The sequence below is a fragment of the Zalophus californianus genome, chromosome 3 (genome assembly GCF_009762305.2).
Source record: "Zalophus californianus isolate mZalCal1 chromosome 3, mZalCal1.pri.v2, whole genome shotgun sequence".
In the NCBI taxonomy this organism is placed as follows: domain Eukaryota; kingdom Metazoa; phylum Chordata; class Mammalia; order Carnivora; family Otariidae; genus Zalophus; species Zalophus californianus.
This window is the reverse complement of record NC_045597.1, coordinates 68,823,170-68,844,120: the sequence shown is the minus strand read 5'-3', so window position 1 is coordinate 68,844,120 and position 20,951 is coordinate 68,823,170. Positions and strand designations below refer to the sequence as shown.

The 20,951-nt window shown below is 45.4% G+C and overlaps 1 protein-coding gene and 1 long non-coding RNA gene across 3 annotated transcripts in view; both read left to right on the top strand.

Moving 5' to 3' along the window:
* The first annotated feature begins 484 nt into the window (after positions 1-484).
* Positions 485-20,951, top strand: part of KL (klotho) — a 43,764-nt gene continuing 23,297 nt past the window's right edge. The window contains exon 1 of one of the 2 annotated variants that reach the window (XM_027590937.1): positions 485-905. In XM_027590937.1, coding sequence (XP_027446738.1) covers positions 507-905 — 399 coding nt within the window. In that variant the 5' untranslated portion in view covers positions 485-506. Of the gene's footprint in view, positions 906-1,003; positions 1,846-20,951 lie in introns of those variants that run through there. The other variant, XM_027590936.2, reaches the window with a different exon arrangement.
* On the top strand, positions 10,933-19,711 carry LOC113920669. The gene is made up of 3 exons (XR_003519339.2): positions 10,933-11,827; positions 18,679-18,795; positions 19,405-19,711. It is a non-coding gene; the product is annotated as an uncharacterized LOC113920669 (long non-coding RNA).

Sequence of the window (20,951 nt, the reverse complement as noted above, 5' to 3'; positions counted from 1 at the left end):
AAAAAGGATTAAAAAAAAGTGCATGACAGTTATTCAAAGTGGAAACCTTGGTACTTTGTTTCTTTAAAAAGTGTTTTTTTGTTTGTTTGTTTTGTTTTGTTTTAATAAGAACAATCAAAACTGTCATGACATGAACATGCCACCTTCCCCTTCCTCTGGGCCGTGGGCAAGTAATTCTGCAGGATGTAACTTAAGGACAAGTACTGGCTTGAAATGGTTAAAAGGTCACTGTCTGAGGGAGAGTCAAGCAAAGTGTCAAGGCAACCCAAGCATCTGCTTTGTCTTCCTTGCAGGCTTTCTAGACTGGGGCCTGGGGGACCGACCATCCGTCAGTGCGGCAGTGGGACGGCTCTCCGCGAGAGCATCTTACCTAAAGACTCTAAAGGAAAGTGGGCCACGAGTCGCTCTCTCACCACATTCCAAGTTCCCACCTGACTCCCCCCCCCCCCCCCGCCCCCCGCCGCCCTCCCGATACGATCTCGGCCAATTCCTAATCGGTTCTAGCGATGTCAGTCTGCAACTGTTCTCGGCCTCCGAGTGGCAGCAAGGAGAAACAAGGTGCTTCTCCGCTTGGCGGACTCCGAGAGGGCAGGCAAAGAACCCGCGCGAACTCGGGGAAAGTTGGTGGGTCGCCTTCCCTCCTCGACGAGCGCCGGCTCGATGGCTTCTCCCAGCGGTGCGCGCGGAGGGGAACGAGAAGCCGGCGCGGAGAGAACTCGCGTTGCCGAACCTCCTCTGCGGCTCCGGGGAGCAGCGAGGAACAGGTGCCTTTTCTCCGACGTCCCGGAGTGGCGCCCGTTGCACCTTGCCCGCTGCCGCGCCTCCTCCCCGGCACGCGCTCGCCCTTTGCGCCCCTGCCCCCCACTCCAGGGCGGGCGGCGGGAGGGGGAAGCGCCGCCTCGCAGGTAATTATTGCCAGCGGGGCCCGGCGGGGAAGCGGGGGTGGGCGCTCCAGCAGGGGCGGGCGGCGCGGCGGGGCGCCGGCAATATAGGGGTGCGGCGCGGCGCCCCAGCGCCCGGCTCCCTCGCAGCATGCCCGCCCGCGCTCCGCCGCGCCGCCTGCGGCCGCCGCCGCCGCTGCCGCTGCTGCTGCTGCTGGCCCTGGGCGGCCGCCGCCTGCACGCCGAGCCCGGCGACGGGGCGCAGACCTGGGCCCGCTTCGCGCAGCCTCCTGCCCCCGAGGCTGCGGGCCTCCTCCACGACACCTTCCCCGACGGCTTCCTGTGGGCCGTGGGCAGCGCCGCCTACCAGACAGAGGGCGGCTGGCGGCAGCACGGCAAGGGCGCATCCATCTGGGACACTTTCACCCACCACCCCCCGGCGCCCCCGGGAGACTCCCCGGTAGCCGGCCTGCCGTCGGGCGCCCGGTCTCCGTCCCCGCCCGCTACCGGGGACGTGGCCAGCGACGGCTACAACAACGTCTTCCGGGATACGGAGGGGCTGCGCGAGCTCGGGGTCACCCACTACCGCTTCTCCATCTCGTGGGCTCGGGTGCTCCCCAATGGCAGCGCGGGCGCCCCCAACCGCGAGGGGCTGCGCTACTACCGGCGCCTGCTGGAGCGGCTGCGGGAGCTGGGCGTGCAGCCCGTGGTCACCCTGTACCACTGGGACCTGCCCCAGCGCCTGCAGGACGCCTACGGCGGCTGGGCCAACCGCGCCCTGGCGGACCACTTCAGGGATTACGCCGAGCTCTGCTTCCGCCACTTCGGCGGCCAGGTCAAGTACTGGATCACCATCGACAACCCCTACGTGGTGGCCTGGCACGGCTACGCCACCGGGCGCCTGGCCCCGGGCGTCCGGGGCAGCCCGCGGCTCGGGTACCTGGTGGCGCACAACCTCCTCCTGGTGAGTTCGAGGGGCCAGGCAGAGGGCCACGCAGGGAGAGGGCCTCTGAGACGCCAGGGGCGAGTGGGGGGCCTGAGCCTCCAGCCTAGAGGAGGCTCCCTTTGAAGTCAATCATGAGGTCTCCTAGGATTCGCATCCTGGGGGGTGAGCTGAGCCGCTGGGGCGTCCCCAGGAAGCCAAACAGTTGGGAATGGGGAGAGAGAAAGGGTAGCTCCTTTCTCTGGGTGCAGAGGAATCCCTAGAGGTAAGGAGGGGACGCTTCCCTAATAGTACCTACGGGGAGAGTGGGGAGGGTGAATGAAAGAAACAGGTTTGTTAGGGAGCCTTGCAGATAGCATTACTTACTCTCTGCTAGAGTTTGTGGAGATGTCGTGAGTTCAGTGTTAATCCAATGAGATCTGCCTTGTGTGTGTGGCCCACGTACACACTGCAGCAAATGCAAAGGTGTCAAAATCACAGCTCCTGGTGAGCCGGGCTTCAACTCTTTGGAAGTTCTTTCGGCGGCAGGTAGAACTGCATCCATCAACCATGCTAACCATCAGGGGTGTGAGGACCCCTTATACAATCTTAAACAGAGCTAGCCTTAAAAATAACAGAATCAACTACAGGATAATATAGATTGTGTCCTACAACTGTATTTCCATCATCCTTTCTCCAGTCCAAGGATTCCTTGGGGATGAGATTAGAGCCTGACACAACTGATTTTGACACCCTTGTGCAAAGACTTGATACATTTTGATAGCTGTATTATTGACATGCCATCATAAAGTTGTCTTTCAAATAATTCTTCTTCCTATTTCTCCTTCACTTAGTGCTCAAGATTAGGTCCCATTGATTTGAGGGTTCCTTCATAATGATGTCAGTTGTTGGTACATTTTGTACGGAGTTTTGTATCATGAGAGCAAGAATTTTTTTATGTGCAAATATTTTAATAAAAGTGTTCAAATGTCTAACTTCTGGTGCTGGATTTTGGTGACTTGGGAGCTTACTGAAGACCTATTTGAAATTGAAAATTAAGCCACATATTTTGAACAAATTCAAGATGAAAACCCCTTCTACACACTTTGAATTGAAGCCATAGATAACTGAGGCAGAATAGCACTGGGTTATTGAGGTGACTTAGTGCTTGAGCTGCTGCTAGTTGTCATAATGGCTAAATTAGGTTGTATGTCAGCTCCTGTTTGCTACCACAGACCGCAGAAGAACGTTGGATTTGTTGGAACAAAAAATTGTGATTTCAGATTGGTGTATATTTTTTTCATTAAGATACTTTAGAGTAATGGTAGGAAACTTTTTCATTCTGTCCATTTTTTTTAAAGGAATTAAAAGACCCTAAACATCACCTGTTCATGGTTGGTGATAGAAAAGTTATGGGAAGAACTGGCCCCTCTTCTGAAGAAAGCATAAGCAAATTTTAGTCATACCAGAAACAAGAGATTTGTGGACCAGCTGGAGGACCTAATAGACCATTCCTGCAAAATCACTGTTTTAGATTTAAATCATACACGTTCTGTTTTTAGAGTGCATGTAATAAACTCTGTATGTATACAAAAGTCATCAGTTTTTATTATAGTCACTTGCATGATAATTGCATTTATAAAATCAGGAATTGGGACTGTAGGAGCTTTCTGGTAATTGGGTATTTGAAATAATCAACATGCTTTTGATTCTTGTTCCCACTTTTGGCCCTCTGACGAACTTTTCAGTTATATTTTTGTATCGTCACACAAAAAACTTGACAAACACTAACCATCCTTCCCAGAAGCACAGTGGACTTTGTATTCATAAGAAATTAGTCACAGGTGGACACTTGGTTTTGCCGATGCTGCAAACAAAATGCTAGTTGCTGTAAAACATTAATTTTGCTCTCAAATTTCTTTGGTTTGGAATTCAGTCATTCTTGTATGCTATGAAGAGGGAGCTCATCATCATCAAGGACAGTATCTTAAGTTTTTCATGTGAGAGATTTTCATTCTGTTTTCAATGTTCTTTCTTGGTGGATGTGTTAGGGAGAGGGAGGTAGGGAAGTTTTGACCTTATTTGAAAAGATAAAACATATGCTGCAGATTCTGGTAATAGAACATTTCAGCCAGGGCTTAGATATTGCTGTCAAGGCCACTAAGCCCCTAGGATAATTTTTTTTTTTTTTTTTTTGCATTTGGGGATCTGATGCCAGTGAAGGAAAAGCTGGCCAGCACCTCTTCCCTGCCCTATTCTGTGCTACTAATTTACACGTGGGCTAAGGAGACCCCCTTAGGGAGACTGGGAATTTGAATGAAGCTCCTCTCCTCCCTGCCCCCCCATTCAATAATCTTTGTCTGATGGCCTGGAGGACAGGAGGCAAGCCAAACAAACTGCAGAGTGAATAATGGGGGGGGAGGGGGCTCTGCTCAAAATGGAGGCCTCCATGTTCTTTTGGGATCCTGGTACTGAGGTAAACCTTGAAAAAACAGTCCACATGTGTGTGTGTGTGTGTGTGTGTGTGTGTGTGTGTGTGTAAAAGAGATAGGGACAGAGACTGAGACAGAGGGAGAAACAGAAGTAAAGGAAGGGTTTCCCTACAGAGCTCTAGGAACCCAGGTTGCTTTGCTCATCTGAGCATAACCTAGAAAGAGGATACACCTTTTCTCTGTGACTTGAAGAGAAGACTGCTCTGCCTTTACAGCTCTTGGAAGATGGTTCTTGCACTGGGGCCTATAGCTGGGATTCCAGCCCCAGCAGTGCCTCTGAGTTTTTGTTCTGCCCATGGATTTCTGAGAGGACCAGGACCCAGTTGAAGATACACGTGGGCCTCCCATGTGGGAGTCTAGCATATGTTTGTACAGGGAACCTGTGGGAAAAGACACCGTCTTTCACTTCAGGAGATGGAACAAGGAGAGAATACTTTGGACACTAATGGGTAGTACAGACACGACTGGTATTGAGCAAGCTATGCATTAAAATCAAGGCTCATGGCTTAGCTGATCTCTCTGAGGCATATGTCTAGACACTATTCTCTTTTCTTGACAGACTTCCTCAGCTTGGTTCTCTTGCTTCCCCTCTCAGCTCACTGGCGATTCCCGTATCCACCGCACCTCGCCTCTAGATATTGGAGGGCCCAGGGCTCCACGGATGGGCCTCTTCTCTAGAATAACTCCAAGTGAACTCTTTGAATACTCTAGATCCTGATGACTCCAAGTTTTGAGTCTCCAGCCAGAGCTTGTGCTCTGAGCTCCAGGCTTGGATGGACAACCACCTTCTCCACTTAGATGCCCAATGGGCATGCCACATCGAACACCGCCAGAAGCAAACTGCTCTTCTTCCCATCTCCACTATGGCAACTCTGCTCTTTCAGTTGGTTGAGCCCCGCACCTTAACTCCCCCCTTTCTCTCACATTTTACTTTCTGTCCATCAACAAATCCTACAGCCCTACCTATCGTCCAAATATATCCAGAATCCAGCCACTTCCTCCTTTATGTACAGCCCTCAGATCCAAGCCCCCATCAGATTCTGCCTGGGTAGTTGGAATAGCCTCCTCGCTGATGTCCTTGCTTCTGCCCTTGCACCCTGCAGTGTGCCACGATGGACATTCTCAAGAATATCATCATGTGTGAACAAGACGAAGTCCCTTATTTATTAAAATCCCACTTTTCCTTCAAGAACCAGCTCACGTGTTCCCTTTGGCTCTGCACCTGAATGCCATCTCTTCCTCCTCTGGAATCCCACTGTGCCTCACTTCTGATGCCTCCTACCACATGCCTCCTTCATATAACCACTTGCCTTCTTTCTCTGTTCCACTAGCTGGGCAACTCCTTAAGTAAGGAAGCCATGTTCATCTATCCTAAAGTGCATCTTGTCCTTGGTAGGTGCTCAGTACGTACTCTGTACGTGGCTCCCGGCCATTTGACAACCTGATTTTTCATTTCCCAAGTAATAGTGAAGGCAATTTATCTGCCAGATACCTGCTCAAATTATATATGCCACATGCTTTTGGGAAGTGCTTTACCAATTTTCTTCTCATTAAAATATATTTGGTACATAGATGGAGGAATCAGCTGGGTTGAAAGTTAATGTATTTTGTAGAATAGTACTGAATTTCTGAGTGTGTTCAATCAGAAATAGTTGAAATATCTTCCAAAGGGCTTGACTCACTCCTCTTTGAATATCTGATTGAACATAGTGTTTTTTAAAGGTTACAGTCAAGTCCAAGAAAAATTTTAAGAGTAGGAAAACAACTAATAATTTCAAAATCATAGCAATGTTTAACAATGTCAATAGAAAAGAAGGAAAATACAAACTACTCAGCATTCAAATAATGTCATTGTGTACTTCTTAAGTACAAAATGAATGAATGCACAACTGTGTACCTGACTATGTAGTTAGTCATATCTTTGGCATATAGAACTCTTCTGAGTTATATTAATTTTTCAAATAATATGATTGTTCTAAGCCAGAATTTTATTATAATTAATTTGTACAAAATGTGCCTTTCTTTTGATGAATGACATCTTTTTAAGGCATGAAGGAAAGTTTAGGTGTAGGAGGAGAATAGAATACATGCTTATTGGGAGGACAAGAAATAAAGAATGGGTGAGTAAAATACACTTACTGTCCTCCAGGATCCACATCTTCTCAGGAAACTGCTTAGTTATGCTTGTAATCCATTCTTAAACAGATAAGTATACTTATAAGAGAAGTAAGATATCTGTTTATAAGATAAACAGATGAGATACTTAAACAGATAATCTACTTTTTATATACTCTACTTTGATGTATTCTGTGTACAAAGCTAATCTGCAGGATCACTGTATCTCTTCACCTCTCTATCTTGGGATAAACTGTTACTTAGCCTTCAGTCTCGACACAAATATTCCCATTATATGATAACAACAGGCAGCATGGATCATTCACTCATTTGTGACTCCTTGAGGTCACAGACTATAGTATCATATTTATTTTTAAATGTTTAATGCTTCTCTCGGTCCTTGGCACAGAGGAATATAATTGATATAATTTCTAATGAAGGAATAAATGCAGATATAAAATAATCTCTGTTTATTTCAGTATGTCCTTTCCCCCCTTTATTTATTAAGTAGACTCCACAGCTAGCATGGAGCCCAGTGCGGGGCTTGAGTTCACAATCCCGAGTCTCAGTCAAGAGTTGGAGGCTTAACCGATTGAGCCACCCAGGTGTCACCTTTTTTCTTCTAAGCTGAATACTTGGTGGGCTTTCTCATACTGTGTCTGGGGAGGAGTTTAAAGCAGTGAGGAAGAACTGGGAAAAAATTCCTACCCAGATAGTTAGATGACCTTTGTGCATTTCCAGGGCAAATAATAGGCCTTTTGTCCAGTGACAGAGAAAGAGGGAAGGGGAAGGACGCAGCCTCGTAAGTGCCTGACCTGGAGGCTGCACGGTCCCTTCCACTCCTGTCCCATTGGCAGAGCTCGGTCACGTGGTGTAAGGAACCTGGGAATTCTTGTCCCGCCGCGCAACCGGAAGCTCAGCAAATAATTCTAATTATGTTGAAATCAGGTGGGAACAGATCATTCAGGACAACCAGTGATCTCTGCCACACGGCCAACCTCCCAGATATATTGTGAGAAGGAAAACAAAATCATGAATGTCAACATGTTTTGAAAAATGTAAAGAATTCTGCAAAGGTGAGGTATGAATTTATTGTCAATCGTAATAATAAAAAAAGTGAAAGCACTTGGGAAATGGTCCTCTTAAGCTATTTAGAAGAAAGGAATTAGACAAACACTTTAGAAATTGTTGCCCACTTAACTTCTTCACTTGCAGCTGGTTAGTACCCTATGGAATGAAGTCTTTGCGATTATTTCAATAGCATTTGACCAATTCAAATCATTTTTGAAATAACCTATTTTACATAAAACACATTACCCAATACCTTTAGTTGGACCCAGCATGGTGTTTAAAAGAAGTATACTAAAGTTTATGACTGTGCTAATTTGATATTTTGACTAAACTAAAGATAAATATTTAGTGACCTATGGTCTCTGAATGGATTTTTTTCTTGTTTGAAGTATGGATGTCAGAACATCATCCACGAACCATTATCTCTGTGGTTTGATGAAATACTCAAAATAAACTGAAAGCAGGGACATACGTCAAGTTTAAATACAATGGTTAAGCAAATACTATTTCCTATGTCTATAGTGCACCTTTATTTGACAAGTAGAATGTTGGAAATACAAGGGCCTGGGGATAATCCCAGATCAGATTTCTTCTGGGGACAAACCGCTTGCAGTGACCCTATGGGGGTCCTCTAGCTTCTGCTCCACTGTTTGCAGCAAGAGGAGCTCAAATCCTCGCAGGTAACCCACTCAGTTTTATCTTTTATATTGAACGGGAAGCCTGCCGCTCATTTCTGGGCTTTAGGACAGGAGTCACCTGTGGCTGGCTCTTGGCCTTTCCAAATCTCGAAGAATAAAACTAACTGCTTTCGGACAAGACAGCCTTTCAAATATCTGAAAAGGCCACTCTGTTCTTCCTAAGTATTTTCTTTTCATGCTGAAGTCGGCCCTGAGAAGAACCAGAGGGAGCTGGACATTTAGCCAAGGCCCATTTCTTGGGAGGCTGCAGTGTGGCAGGCAGGCACGTTGCTGAATTCTGAGAATGCAAATGCGACCCTAGAGAGGCCTCTGTATCTTCTGACGCCGGAGGGTAAGGTGAAGTGGGACCTGGAAAAGTTGATCCCTGGTGGGGGCTGGGTGGGAGTTGGGTCATGGTCTTGGAGGAGCAGAGCAGTTGGACCTGTCTCTGCCCCAGCAGCCTGCACAAGGAGCTGGAGACGGGCGTAGATGACTGAGGATAAGGGGCCTGAGGTATCATACAGGCTCGGGGTCCTGAAGAGAATAGGGACCCCTGGCTATATCTACAGGTTCTTTTTGTAAGGGCCCAGGGGATGGTTCCAAAGCCACAGGGGAGGTGGGGGGTGGTAGGGAATGTACTTGGCCTCCAGGCTCCTACCGGCCTTTTGGGGATGCTCTGCCTCCTTCGCGCATAATGTCCCCTTCTCTCTGGATTCCTTATCACGTGGTCTTCTCCCTTGAGCCCCTTCTATCAGTGACCCTAGTTCTTCCCTGGTGTTGGCATCTCTTTACTCCATGTCAGGCCTTTCTTCGGGGGCTCAGCAGAAGTGGGGCAATGGTGGTAGGGTCTTTCGCTCAGGGCTCAGGTGCATCCTCCGTGAAATTATCTGAAGTCAAACAAAAGTTGTAGCACGGATATTTTCAAAGCATACTTTTTAGGCTGCATGAGAGATTCCGTTTCCTCCTGTTTGCCTCATGGGGGCTGTGTTTGCTGTGAGCCAATCCCCATGCCCTTTCCACCCCTTCCTGGCCAGGGTTACATTTCAAAGCCTCCCTGCACCCACAGAGGACAAAAGGCTTCTCTCTGAGTCTGCAGGCTTGCCCCGGCTATATAAGAGGCTGGTGTTGGGGGTGGGGCGGGGGCTGGTGGTTGGCAGTTTAAGGGTGGTGGGTCTCACATTGCCACCAAAAGAAGGATAAGGTAAGACCCCCGCCCTCAAGTCACTTATAGATGAGTCGGGGAGAGATAGTTGTCAAATAATGTATAAGTGCCTTAATATAAATAGTACCAGGAACGGTGAGGGTGCCAAGAAAGGAGGGATGGGTAAGAGTTTTGGGGGGGAGTCAGGCAAAACGATACTGATGAGATCAGGGGCTGGCAAGCTTTCTTGCAGAGGGCTAGGTTTTAGGCTTTGGGGGTCATGCAGTGTGTGTCGCAAGTACTCAGTTCTGTCCGTGTAGTGAGAGCGTGGCCATAGGCGACGTGGGGCTGAATGGGCACGGTGGCGTTCCGGGACAACTTCAGGTACAAACGTAGGTGTGGGCTCATATTGCTCGGGCTGGAGGGCAGGCACCCGACATAGGAGGGGCTCGTGGCGATCTGGGAGAGCAGCGTGCTGTCAGGACAGATGAGACGAGGTGGCCATTCGCCGCACAGGGTCAGGACTCGGAATGGCTGAAGCATCAGGAGAAAAGGAGGTAAAGAAGCTGGAAAAGTAAACCTAGAATTTGCCAAGGCCTCTCTTAAAATCTGATGTACCGAACAAATTTTAGCTGCCGCAGATGTTCAGTGTACATTTCTGGTTCTGAACGCTGACCTATGTTAATGCCGTCTGGGACGTTTTGGCTGTGACCTCCCTGCAGACTGGATTTGTCATCAGCTAAAACTTCCCAGGTGCTTTAATGTTTCCCCATGTGAGTTGCTGGTGAACCAGATCTCTCCTGAACTCTCCTTTTGTTGTTTATTTTTGAACTCTTCATCTTAGTAAATTTCATCTTCACTGTGCAAAGAAGAGGGTTACCACAGATGGTGGATAATCCTTGAAAAATGGAAATTACCGAAATATATTAAGGTGATCAGTTAAAGGAACAGCCATACACGTGTACCATGGAGTAGTATTTAGCTATTAGAAAATTGATGTATGGTGATGAAGAAGCTGCACGTGGTATGTTGTTAAGAGAAGAATGCCAGTTAACGTTGTGCTTCTTACCTAGCTCTGCTGATAAATAAGCGTGATAAGTTGTATGCACTTTACAGTTCTTGGGCTGTGCGGGGCTCTCTAGCCCCTTCCTGACATGCCCGAACCTAGATTTGGTATTCCTCCTTTCTCCTCCCATAAAATCCTTCTCTAATAATACTTGACCCATTTTATTGAAATGATTTGTTTGTCTTCCCTCAACAGACCTCAGCTTTGAGATGCCAGGAACCACGTTTAGCTTGCTTTCTATTTTATACCCAGAGCCTCCCAAGGCCCAGAGAGAGGGAGCATACAGGTGTTTGTTGCAGGAATGAAAGAATGCACCCTGTCCATGAAATGGGAAAGGAACAAAGTTAACAGTGGGTTATTTCTGGACGGCGGGATTGCAGATGATTTTTTTTCTTTCTGGTTATCTGGATTTTCTAATTTTTCTATAAGCAAAATGCATTACTTTTGTGATGGAGAAACAGCGTTTCTGGGAAAAGATGGCAAATTGAGTTTACCCATTAAATTTTTTTTTTTCTCTCTTGAAACCCCATCAAACTGTAGTAAAGAAGCTTAAAGAAAGAAGGCTGAGGAAGAACTGAGGGCAGGAGAGAAGGAGGGAAGGGAGGGGGAGAAAGACCCATACAGTGGAGAGAGCAGAGTAGCAGCAAAGCTTTGAGGGCTGAAAAAGCAGATGGACAAGTGTTATTGACTGAGCAGGCTGGAGAAGGCGGACTGTTCAGTTGGCAGTGGGAGAGACCAAGAACCAGTCCTATGATTGCTACGGCTCCGAGAGTAGCAAGACCAGATGCTCAGGAACCAGAGAAGGGCGTTAAGCGCTCATGTAAGAATTGGTTGCAAGCTGTTTAAGAAAGAACTAGATTTCTAGATCACCCCCTTCTCCTCACTGCTGCGCATCTGCCCCTTCTCCGTTCAGGAGAAAACAAGAGGTTAATTTTCTGGAGAGTATAGAATGGGAAGTGTCTGGGCTGAGGGATGTCAGGCACATTTGAGGGCATGAGCCTATGTGGAAAACAAGGATTAAGTAAACATCTGCAGCTGAAAGCTGAGACACCCCCGGGCCCCCTGCCCCCTGCTCACCCTCTTCTTCTACCGGGCTCTGTGGATGCTGGCAGCAAGGCTTACTCTCCAAGTAGGGATGGAAGAGTCTTCTCCGGGGAATTAGATGAGCTCAGGTGGAAAGCCCTAAGATGCTGATCTTACCAGTTCCACAACAATTGGTTGAGACAGATCCCTACTACAGTGAGACCCAAAGTCTACAAACCCCACCCACACACTCAGACCTTCCAATCAGGTTTTTTGTTTCTCCTTCTTAAATTTGAGTAGACAATCAAAGATCAACCGACATCTGAGGAAAGCCTCCAACATGAAGATTGAGAACCACACAAATGAAGAAACAACAACAAAAAAATCAACTATCTCTGAAGGAAACTTGGAGAAACCGAGAATATGCATGGAGAAGAAGGTAAAAAAAAGAACAACCCCCAAAACCAAAAAAACCCTCAGCCAAAAGATACAAACTTCCAGTTAGCAAATAGGTCATGGAATGTAATATACAGTATGGCAACTATAGTTCCTAACACTCTATTAAATATTTGAGAATTGCTAAGAACGTAGATCTTAAAAGTTCTCATCAGAAGAAAAAGAACTGTAACTATGTGTGGTGACGGATGTTAACGAGACTCATGGCCTCCATGGATGGTAACAAGCCCAGCTCTGTGATGGCCTCTCCGACTGTCAGCCCTGGCCTGCAGAAAAGTGCCACTAAATTTCTTAGTGATGCTGGTGCCCCCTCACTAGCATATTCCTGATGGCCTTGGTGAATGGTGTGTCTCCCTCTGGTGCTCATATGAGACACAGAACTCTGGTGGATTGTTTGGCTTTACATAATATATTTATTCCAGCAGGCCTACTTCTCTCGGCTTCTTGTATTCCTTCCTCTATCAGCCGTCAAGGAAGCTCAAGCATTTCTGCCATTGGCCATCACTTTTTCTAGGCTTCTCAGGGCCATTCTAGCAGCAGGTTTGCTCTATCTCCTGGGGTCCTTGCCAGAGCATTAGCACACATTTTTAGAGAAAGTGCCCCCTAGTCAATGAACTCTGTCTTGTGCAGTCTTATATTCCAGTCCCTTAGTCAAGGACTCTCAAAATTCAATCCCAGTGGTACCTCTGTGTTCTTGCCAGTATATTCTAGATCTTGAATATAATGTCTTTCCTCCTCTGTCAAGCCCAGCTGTCTCCAGGTTTTAACCACAGGATTTAACCCTCGTTAGTGACCTGTCAGCTCCTGAGGAAGGCACTACTGCCTTTGAAGGGTGAGGCCTCTTCAGCATAGGGACGTACTGTCTCTAACGAGGGCAGAGCAGGCCACCTCTGTAGTCTCCATGCGTTCCAAGGAGTCTGAAGATCCCAGCAACTACTTCCCATGTTTCAGAGTCTTAGGTTTTCACAGCCAGGGCTCTGACTCTGGTATAACAGACCTACCCTGGTTGAGCATTTCAACATCCCGGGAGCTCTGCATCTCTACCAGGTCCTAGGTGTGAGGCTAAGTTGTGCATATACTTCCACTGTGGGAGATAAGGGCCTCTCTGTGAGCTACCAGTGAGACCCTCTGGCTCCATATTGAGTCTTTGACTGCTTGGTAAAGGCCTTTGGCTTCTCATGATCTCTCTGTGGCGTCTCAGTACAGTACAGCAGGAACCGATCGATTCCCCTCTCCTTGTAGCCATTGGAACGCCTGGATCATTGCACCTACAATGGCATTCCCCTCCGCCAGGACATTTCCCCAGGTTCCACTGGTGAAATATTTGGCAATCGGGATACCATCTTGTGCCGGGAAATTATCTACCCCCTAAATATCACTCAGAATGGCATCTTCTTTGCCCTCCAGGAAGTGAAACCTCACTTGTGTTTGTTTAGGTCTTCTGAGATGCAAATGTCAAGACAGGATTAGATGTGCAAAACATTTGTTCAAGGAAACAACTGTGAAGGATAAAGAGGAAGGAGCCACAGAAGGCAGAGCCTTTAGACCATGACACATGCCCAACACCTGTGAAAGAGAGTGGGCAAGAAATAGGTTTCGCTGGGAAGAGTCTCAGATGGCTGTACAGGTCAAAGAAAGATCCAGCCAGGCCAGTGAGGAGCCCTTGAGCCAACATTGTTTATTGAAGTGGTCACCATCCTGCAGGTATGGGTCTGCATTAGTACCCCTGCCTTGTTCATTCATAAGGGAAAGTAGCCCGTGACAAGCACGACCTCAGGACCTCAGGGCCAGTGAAGTGGTGGGTCCAAAAGGGCAACAACTGGTGCCCGTCGGTTATGCTTCTCATAGCAGGAGAACCTAGCAGTGCATTTTCATGGTTACCACAAACACCAGTGAGGAATGCCATTCAGAGGAAGGGAATGAAAATTATTTCCAACCAGAATTTTTTTTAATATATATTTCCAACCAGATTTTGAGATTTATTTAAACTACCAGTCATTTATGAAGGTAAAGTAATGAGATTTCAGGATATTCAAAGTCTCCCAAAAAATAAATCTTCCATGAACCCTTTATGAGGAACATGGCGGAGACAAGAAGGAAGAAGGAAGAAGACAAAATTGTAGGTCTAACCGAGGAACGTGATGAAGAATTGTCTACAGAGGAAGTCGACTGTGTAGCAGAACTAAGAGCAACCACTCCAGAAGGGGAGAAGATTCTAGAAGTGTGTTTCCAAGAAAATTTTTGGAGGCTGATATGAACTTGTAGAAATTTCTGTTGACAGGCTATTGGAAAGTGTGGGAAGAATTAGCCACAGGCACAAAGAAAACCAAGGAAATGAAAAAGCAATGCAATTATTAACTTGAAGGAAAACAAAAATAAGAAAGAAAAGAGAGTCTTAATTACCACGTTGTACAGCCCAGCTGTGAGTAATAGTCATGTTGGCAGAATAATGTCAGTATGGAAGAGTAGTTATTCAAACCCAAACCTGCTGTAGAGCTGAATTGGCTAGGGAAGAGAGCTAAGTCCTCACTTCCCATAACAGGAAGTCAGTGAATACTGTTGTAAGTATGGAAGTGTAAAAATGTGTAAGTTTCAAAAATCAGAAGAGTCAATGGTGTTTACCTCTGCAAAGAGGAACTGGGGAGATTGGGGAAGGGGAGTAGGGCAGAGAACTGTGATTGTTGTTAGAAGTTGCATAAAAATAAAAAGAAAAAAGAAATTTTTATCATCACTTTAAAACTTAATTTTGTTAGTTATAGCACATATTTATAGCATTTCAGTCTGTAGGACTCTTTTTGCAGCGAGCTTTTTTTGCAGCATTTCCAAATTTTCAGATTAATGCTTTGTGAATTTTCATCCTTTTGATGATAAAAATGTTGAAAAGAAATAGGGCTGTGAGTCATCTCTTTGGGATGTTGTTAGTCACCTTCTCTCAGCGGGACATCTCCTATTAATCAATGTTGCAAACATCTGTCAGTGTTTGACAGTAAGCAACCAGTAAATTTTTGTTTAATCAATGAATACTCTTAAAATATAGCTTTCCAGCCTCAATTATTCAAGCAGACAGTACTATGATAAGATAGATAGTTAGAGGATAGAACGAATTCCTACTTTTCTTCTTTTTGACCCCAAGAATATCACGAGAAGTTATAGTAATTGTCAAAATTATTACACAGAGAGATACATCTATTGTATTCCTAGGTAAGCTATACAACACCATAAAAATTATTTGAGGCTAGTTGGGCAGCTATATGTTATGAACCCATATTGCTTCCCCCATATCTTCTCTTCCTCAGTGCTGATGTAATTGTATTAAGCCTTACATAACTTTGGTCCTGGGTCAGTTATTTCCAAAATCCACATTTTCTTCCTTTTTAAAATTAAAATAGTTCAGTTTTCAAGCATTATATTTTCCATGATCCTTCAAAGTAACTGATGACTGTTTCAGGATCGTAATTGCAAATTCTTTGGCTCGGTCCCTCTTGGAGATGATGAATTTGGAATGGCATGCAGACTCCTGATGTGCTTTCCTCTTGCAATAATTAGTAATTCAAGTTCAAGAAAACGTCATAGTCTGAAGATAGATATAATAGAGGGCAAGAGGTAACAGACCCAAAAATGCTGGTGACAGGAAAAAATCAAGGAGACCCAACAGGTGTAGGGGATTTAGGAAGTCAGAGACTTGAAATGATCAGAGTCTATGACCTCAGAATGAATGTTGATTTTCATATCAACTTTGTTATGTTGGAGTAATAAACTGATTTTAGAAATATGTTTCTTTTACATAAGTAAATTCAATCAATCCAATTTTATGGAGTGCCTGTACCTACAATACAACGAATATATGCAGTTTGTAATCTTAGATTTTATTTCATATAGATACAGTTCTTTTTTTTAAGATTTTATTTATTTGAGAGAGAGAAAAAATGAGCAGGGGGGAAGGGCAGAGGGAGAAGCAGACTTCCCGCTGAGCAGGGACCCCAATGATGCGGGACTTGATCCCAGGACCTGGGATCATGACCTGAGCCAAAGGCAGATGCTTAACCTACTGAGCCACCGAGGCACCCCTGTATAGATACAGTTCTGCTGAGGAAGCTCAGAATGATACATGGGTTGATATCTTGATAAATTCATGATCTGCTGGGTAGCTGCAAAGTGTAATATATAATAGGGACGAAAAGGTTTTTTTAATTGCATGAAGTGGGCCAGTGGTAGGAAAGCTTGGGGCCTTTGATGAGCATTTGCCACAGCCAAATCCCTGTCAGGAGGCATGAGATATGGTCCTGCCAGAATCTTTGTGATTTCAAAAGCAGCTAGAAATTCAGAATTTTGTGTGAAATTCCTGATTTTTAAAGCTATCTCAAAAAAATTTTTTTAAGTATGACAAAGACCAAACAAATCTTCTCTATGGATTTTGAGTCCATAACCTCTGACCTACAGCATCTGGCTCATCTGCAAGAGACCCGACTCCAAAGCTTTCCAGCACGCCTGGTCCATCATTTCCTGCCCGAGGTTCTCGACCAGCACTGAGGCTTTCTCCAGGTTTCACCTCCCATTGCAGTGCTGCTTCTAGACAATGGGATTTCCCCACATGGAGTGATTACAGAGGCTGGAGAAAAGATTTTTTTTTTAAGATCTCATTTATTTATTTGAGAGAGAGCAAGCACGAGAGAGAGAGCACGAGAGAGCATGAGAACACAAGTGGGGGGGGGGGAAGGGCAGAGGGGAGGGAGAAGCAGGCATCCGGCTGAGCAGGGAGCCTACGCAGGGCCTGATCCCAGGATCATGACCTGAGCTGAAGGCAGATGCTTAACGGACTGAGCCACCCAGGTGCTCCAGAGAAGTGGATTTTTGAGCATAAAGCTCTCTAATGTATGGATTGGGTAGTTGCAAGCATTACATCCTGCAATATTAAATACATAGTGGGTATTCATTTAAACTGATTTTGTTCAATGACATAAATAGGTTTTTGTCAAATCATTAGACAATCTACTTAATCATAGAGAATGTTCACAACCTGCCCCCACTCCCAGGCCGGAGATGGCAGGTTTACTTTTGGGAGAATTTGAAAGAGAAGGAGGTGGAACTTGGGGGCACTACATAAAGCAAAGGGCAGGGGTTGAGACACAGGGATGAACACAGGGGCTCAAGTGGAATTCTGTCTACAAACTTCCTGTCACTTCTCAGCAGCCTCTTCACTCTGTCAGCAGGTAACATCTGTCTCCCTGGTGGGAAAAGGGAAGATTTTTTTTTTTTTTTCCTATTTGAAAGTCTCTGAATGGCTCCCAAAGTACCGATCTCACCCACTGACTTTTGGGGTGGATCCCCTAGCAAAATGACTGGCTTCCCAGCCAGTCAGCAGAAGGTATGGCTTGTCCTTTATAAGATGATCCCATACATATAATTTTTTACCAGTTTTTAAGTACTTTTCTCTTAAATATGGACAGCCAAACATCAAAAAATATTTGAAGAAAGCACTCAACATGAAACAGAAAGAATAAAATAAATAAACAGAAAAGCGAACCAGGAAAAACAGATTGTGCCAGAAATTAAATACACACAAACTCAAAAAAGAACAGAGAATATTAAAAAATTCTTGGACATCAACAATGTGATTCTTGTTTGGTAAAAAGTTTGAAAAATAAAGTCAAAGAAATGACCCCAAAGTAGTGCAAAATGACAAAGAAATGAAAATTTTAAAGACAAGAGTAAAATATTGAAAAGATCAAGTACAAAAGTCCAACATCAGACTAAGAGGAGTTCCAAAAAGAAAATAATGGAAGTGGAGGGCAGGAAATTTTTTAAGAAATAATAGAAGAATATGTCCCAGAACTGAACATGAGCCTTCAGCTTTAAAGATCCTATTGAGTTCCTGGAACAATGAATGCACAGTTATGTAGGGATTTAGAAAGCTTACCTTCAATGTAATCTGTCCTAAGACGCCAGTGGAAGGTATGCATCAGCAAAATTACAGAGCAAATAATAGGAAGAAATTGGATCCCGAAGAATATGGCTTTAATCCATGAAAAACAGAAAAATCCTAGGAGGAGAGCAGCTCTAGACAGCATGTAGTCCAGATGGAATCAGGAAGGTGGAAAGGTCTAGCAGAGCAGGTGAAGAAGTAAACAGAACAGGTAGTATGGCAGTGGATAGGATGGAGAATCATGAAAGCATTAAAACACATGGAGTGTTTTGCAAGTTTAATAATGAAGTGGTTATTTATTCAAGGGAAAATAAAAAGCTGTCCGAGAAAGGTGGGGTGGGGATTCAAGGGAAAATAAAAAGCTGTCCGAGAAAGGTGGGGTGGGGATTCAAGGGAAAATAAAAAGCTGTCCGAGAAAGGTGGGGTGGGGAGGGGATGTTATTAGTGTCCTATTTGGCTTTGCAATGAACAATATTAATATAAGAACCTTGATGTAAATACCGATTAATGATTTAAACAAGAACAGACATTTGGGAGGATAAGGGAGGAAAATAGGGGAGTATGAAAGAGCCATCTCTTCATTATCATGATGCATTATTAAATTTTGGAATAAGCATGACTATGATGGTAATTACTAGAAAAACCCAGCTAAAAGTTAAATGCGATTATCTGCAGGGAGCAGGAGAGGGAGTTTGAGAGGGGGGTGGAGAAAACACTGTATTTCATGGCAGGCCTTTGGTACTATTTGATTTTAAACTACATGAATGAATTTATGTAATTAAAATAATTTTTTAAACCTGTACCACTGAATAACGCTTATAGGTTCTAAAGTGCGTTTGTGTATTTTGGGGGGGGCAGGTAAATTATTAGAGGGGCTCAGAGAGTCTAGCTGACTTTCCTATGGCTGCCAGGGCACGGAACTGGGGTCTGCTTTTCTGAACGTTCCCAGGGCGCATCCTGTGATTCCATGCTGCCTGCGACACGGCAGTTTCATCTGGGGGTGTGCTGGTGAATGTCTACAACCAAGAGTAAGTTCCCTCCTTGTCGGCATATTAGCACGCCGAAATGGAGGAGAATGGGAGCCCTAAATTGTCACCAATGGCTTCTACCTTTATTAACATCTACAGATTCACCATTACCCATATTGAAAAAAACCACTAAACCGTATATATCCGTTCCACTTATTACTGCTACGTCATACCCCAAGACTTCGCGGCTGCCACAGGGCGGGTCAGGATTAGGGAAGTTCTCCCCGCAGTCACAGTAGCTTCCACGGGGCTGGGCTCTTGCATGATTTGCGGCAGTTGGTGCAGACAGCCCGCGAGCCTCAGCAACACGGTGGTCTCAAGTCAGATGTTTTACATGGAAGCTAGCTTCCCCCCCAAAAGCAAGCACCCCAAGAGAACCTACTAGAAGGAAGTGGTGTCCCTGCAGCTTCACTTCTGTCAGAACAGTCACAACCCCCAAGGTCAAGGGGAGGGGACAGAGAGCCCTCGGGGGTAGGCGTGGCAAGGTCACGGTTGGGCTGTATTGGATCACGGGGGAGGTTCGGTCTTTGAAAAATGCGAGCTTGCCGCAGCCTCACAGGCTTTCCGCTCGCAGTGATCTGTCTCAAATGCCTTTTCCCATCTCCCCAGGACCTGCACAGCTCTCAGTTTACGGTTTGGAAAGTACCTCCTACGTGAAGACATCTCCACAAGAAGGAGTCTTGCTTTTCTCTGAAGCCCCATTGTATTTTCTTTAAAAAAATCCTTCTCACGGCCCTTTCATTTTCAATCTTGTGTCACAATCGTTCTGTTACCCGGGCTTTGATCCCACACTATACGCCCCGCGTAACTTGCCCGTGGCGTAAATATTTGCTCGGTGAAATAATGATCGCATGATAACACAAATAATACTTGTGAAAAAGTGCGTTCCGATTCAGGGCTCTTATTTTATTTTCCCTTGCAATTCTAATTTCTGAAAAACGGAAGGAAGCAAACAATCTCTCAGGAGGAGTAATAGCAGGAACTGCGTGTGGCTGCTTCCTTGTATTTATTGCTAATCCATCAGAAACAAGGGAGAGGGGGAGTAAAAACCATGTCATTTACAATTTGATTAAAAAGCTTTTCTTTTCCTTTCATGTTTAATCCCCTTTAAATTTTCCCTTTTGTCATAGAGGGGGGGTTAGATCAAGCGGGTATTACTGCCTCAGTTCCCCATTCTGGAAACATCCTGGCAGGTGCGTGACACATTTGGCCTCAATGCTGAACCCTGCCCCCTCACTCACTGTCTTCCAGTCCCGCAGAAGGTCTTGCTGTTGTGACTTGGGAACTTCTCTTCTGACTCTCCTCTCTGCCTGGAATGTCCTCCCCACCTGACCTGACCCCCAAATCCGCAGAATCAGTTTCCTCCCCTGTTTGAAGCCTCTGCTCAGAAGCCACTTTCTGGAATGAGGCACAGCCTGAGCACCCCATCCAAACTGCTTCTCCCAGAGACCCCGGCTTTGAGGAAGTAGAGAGACCTACTTCCTGGCACAATAAGTCCTTCCTGGGGCCCTAGTGGAGAGAGGAGCTCACTAAATTTATGGGTACTGCAAATGAAACGTGTGGAGAAGAATTTTGGGGGTTTGGTTTTTAGCCTCAGAATGGAAAGGCCTATACGAGCAATTAAAAGACAAAACAAAACCAGCAAGCAAACAAAATCTCTCTGGCATAATAGTGGCTATTGCAAATGCCATCTTTGATTTCTTAGGCCATCCGCAGAAAGAAGCCACAGATTTAGCAATTGCTCAACACTGAAGGGCCAAGTGGCTTCTATGTGTTAATTAACATCCCTAGGAGAACATTTGTAAATGAACCCGACCAAAGCCCAAGGAGAGCCGCTTTTATTTGGGGGGTGGGGGGTACGGATAAAGAATAATCTTTGAGGATTATTTAGGATCACAAAGGGAGACTGTAAAAAAAGTGTTTGTTTTTTTTTCCCTAGACACAGAAAGATTGGGTGTCTTCCTGAGCTGGCCTGCTTGGGTTAACCCCATTCTCTGATTCTGATTTTCTGGGGGTGCAGAGGGGAGTATGACTTTGCTTGATTTGTTATTTACTGTGGATTAGGGGATTGTTAGATGTTAATGGACATGGATTGATAGATGTTAATGTGACATAAGGCCATGTAGAAACTGCTACCACATAAGGCAAATGGGAGA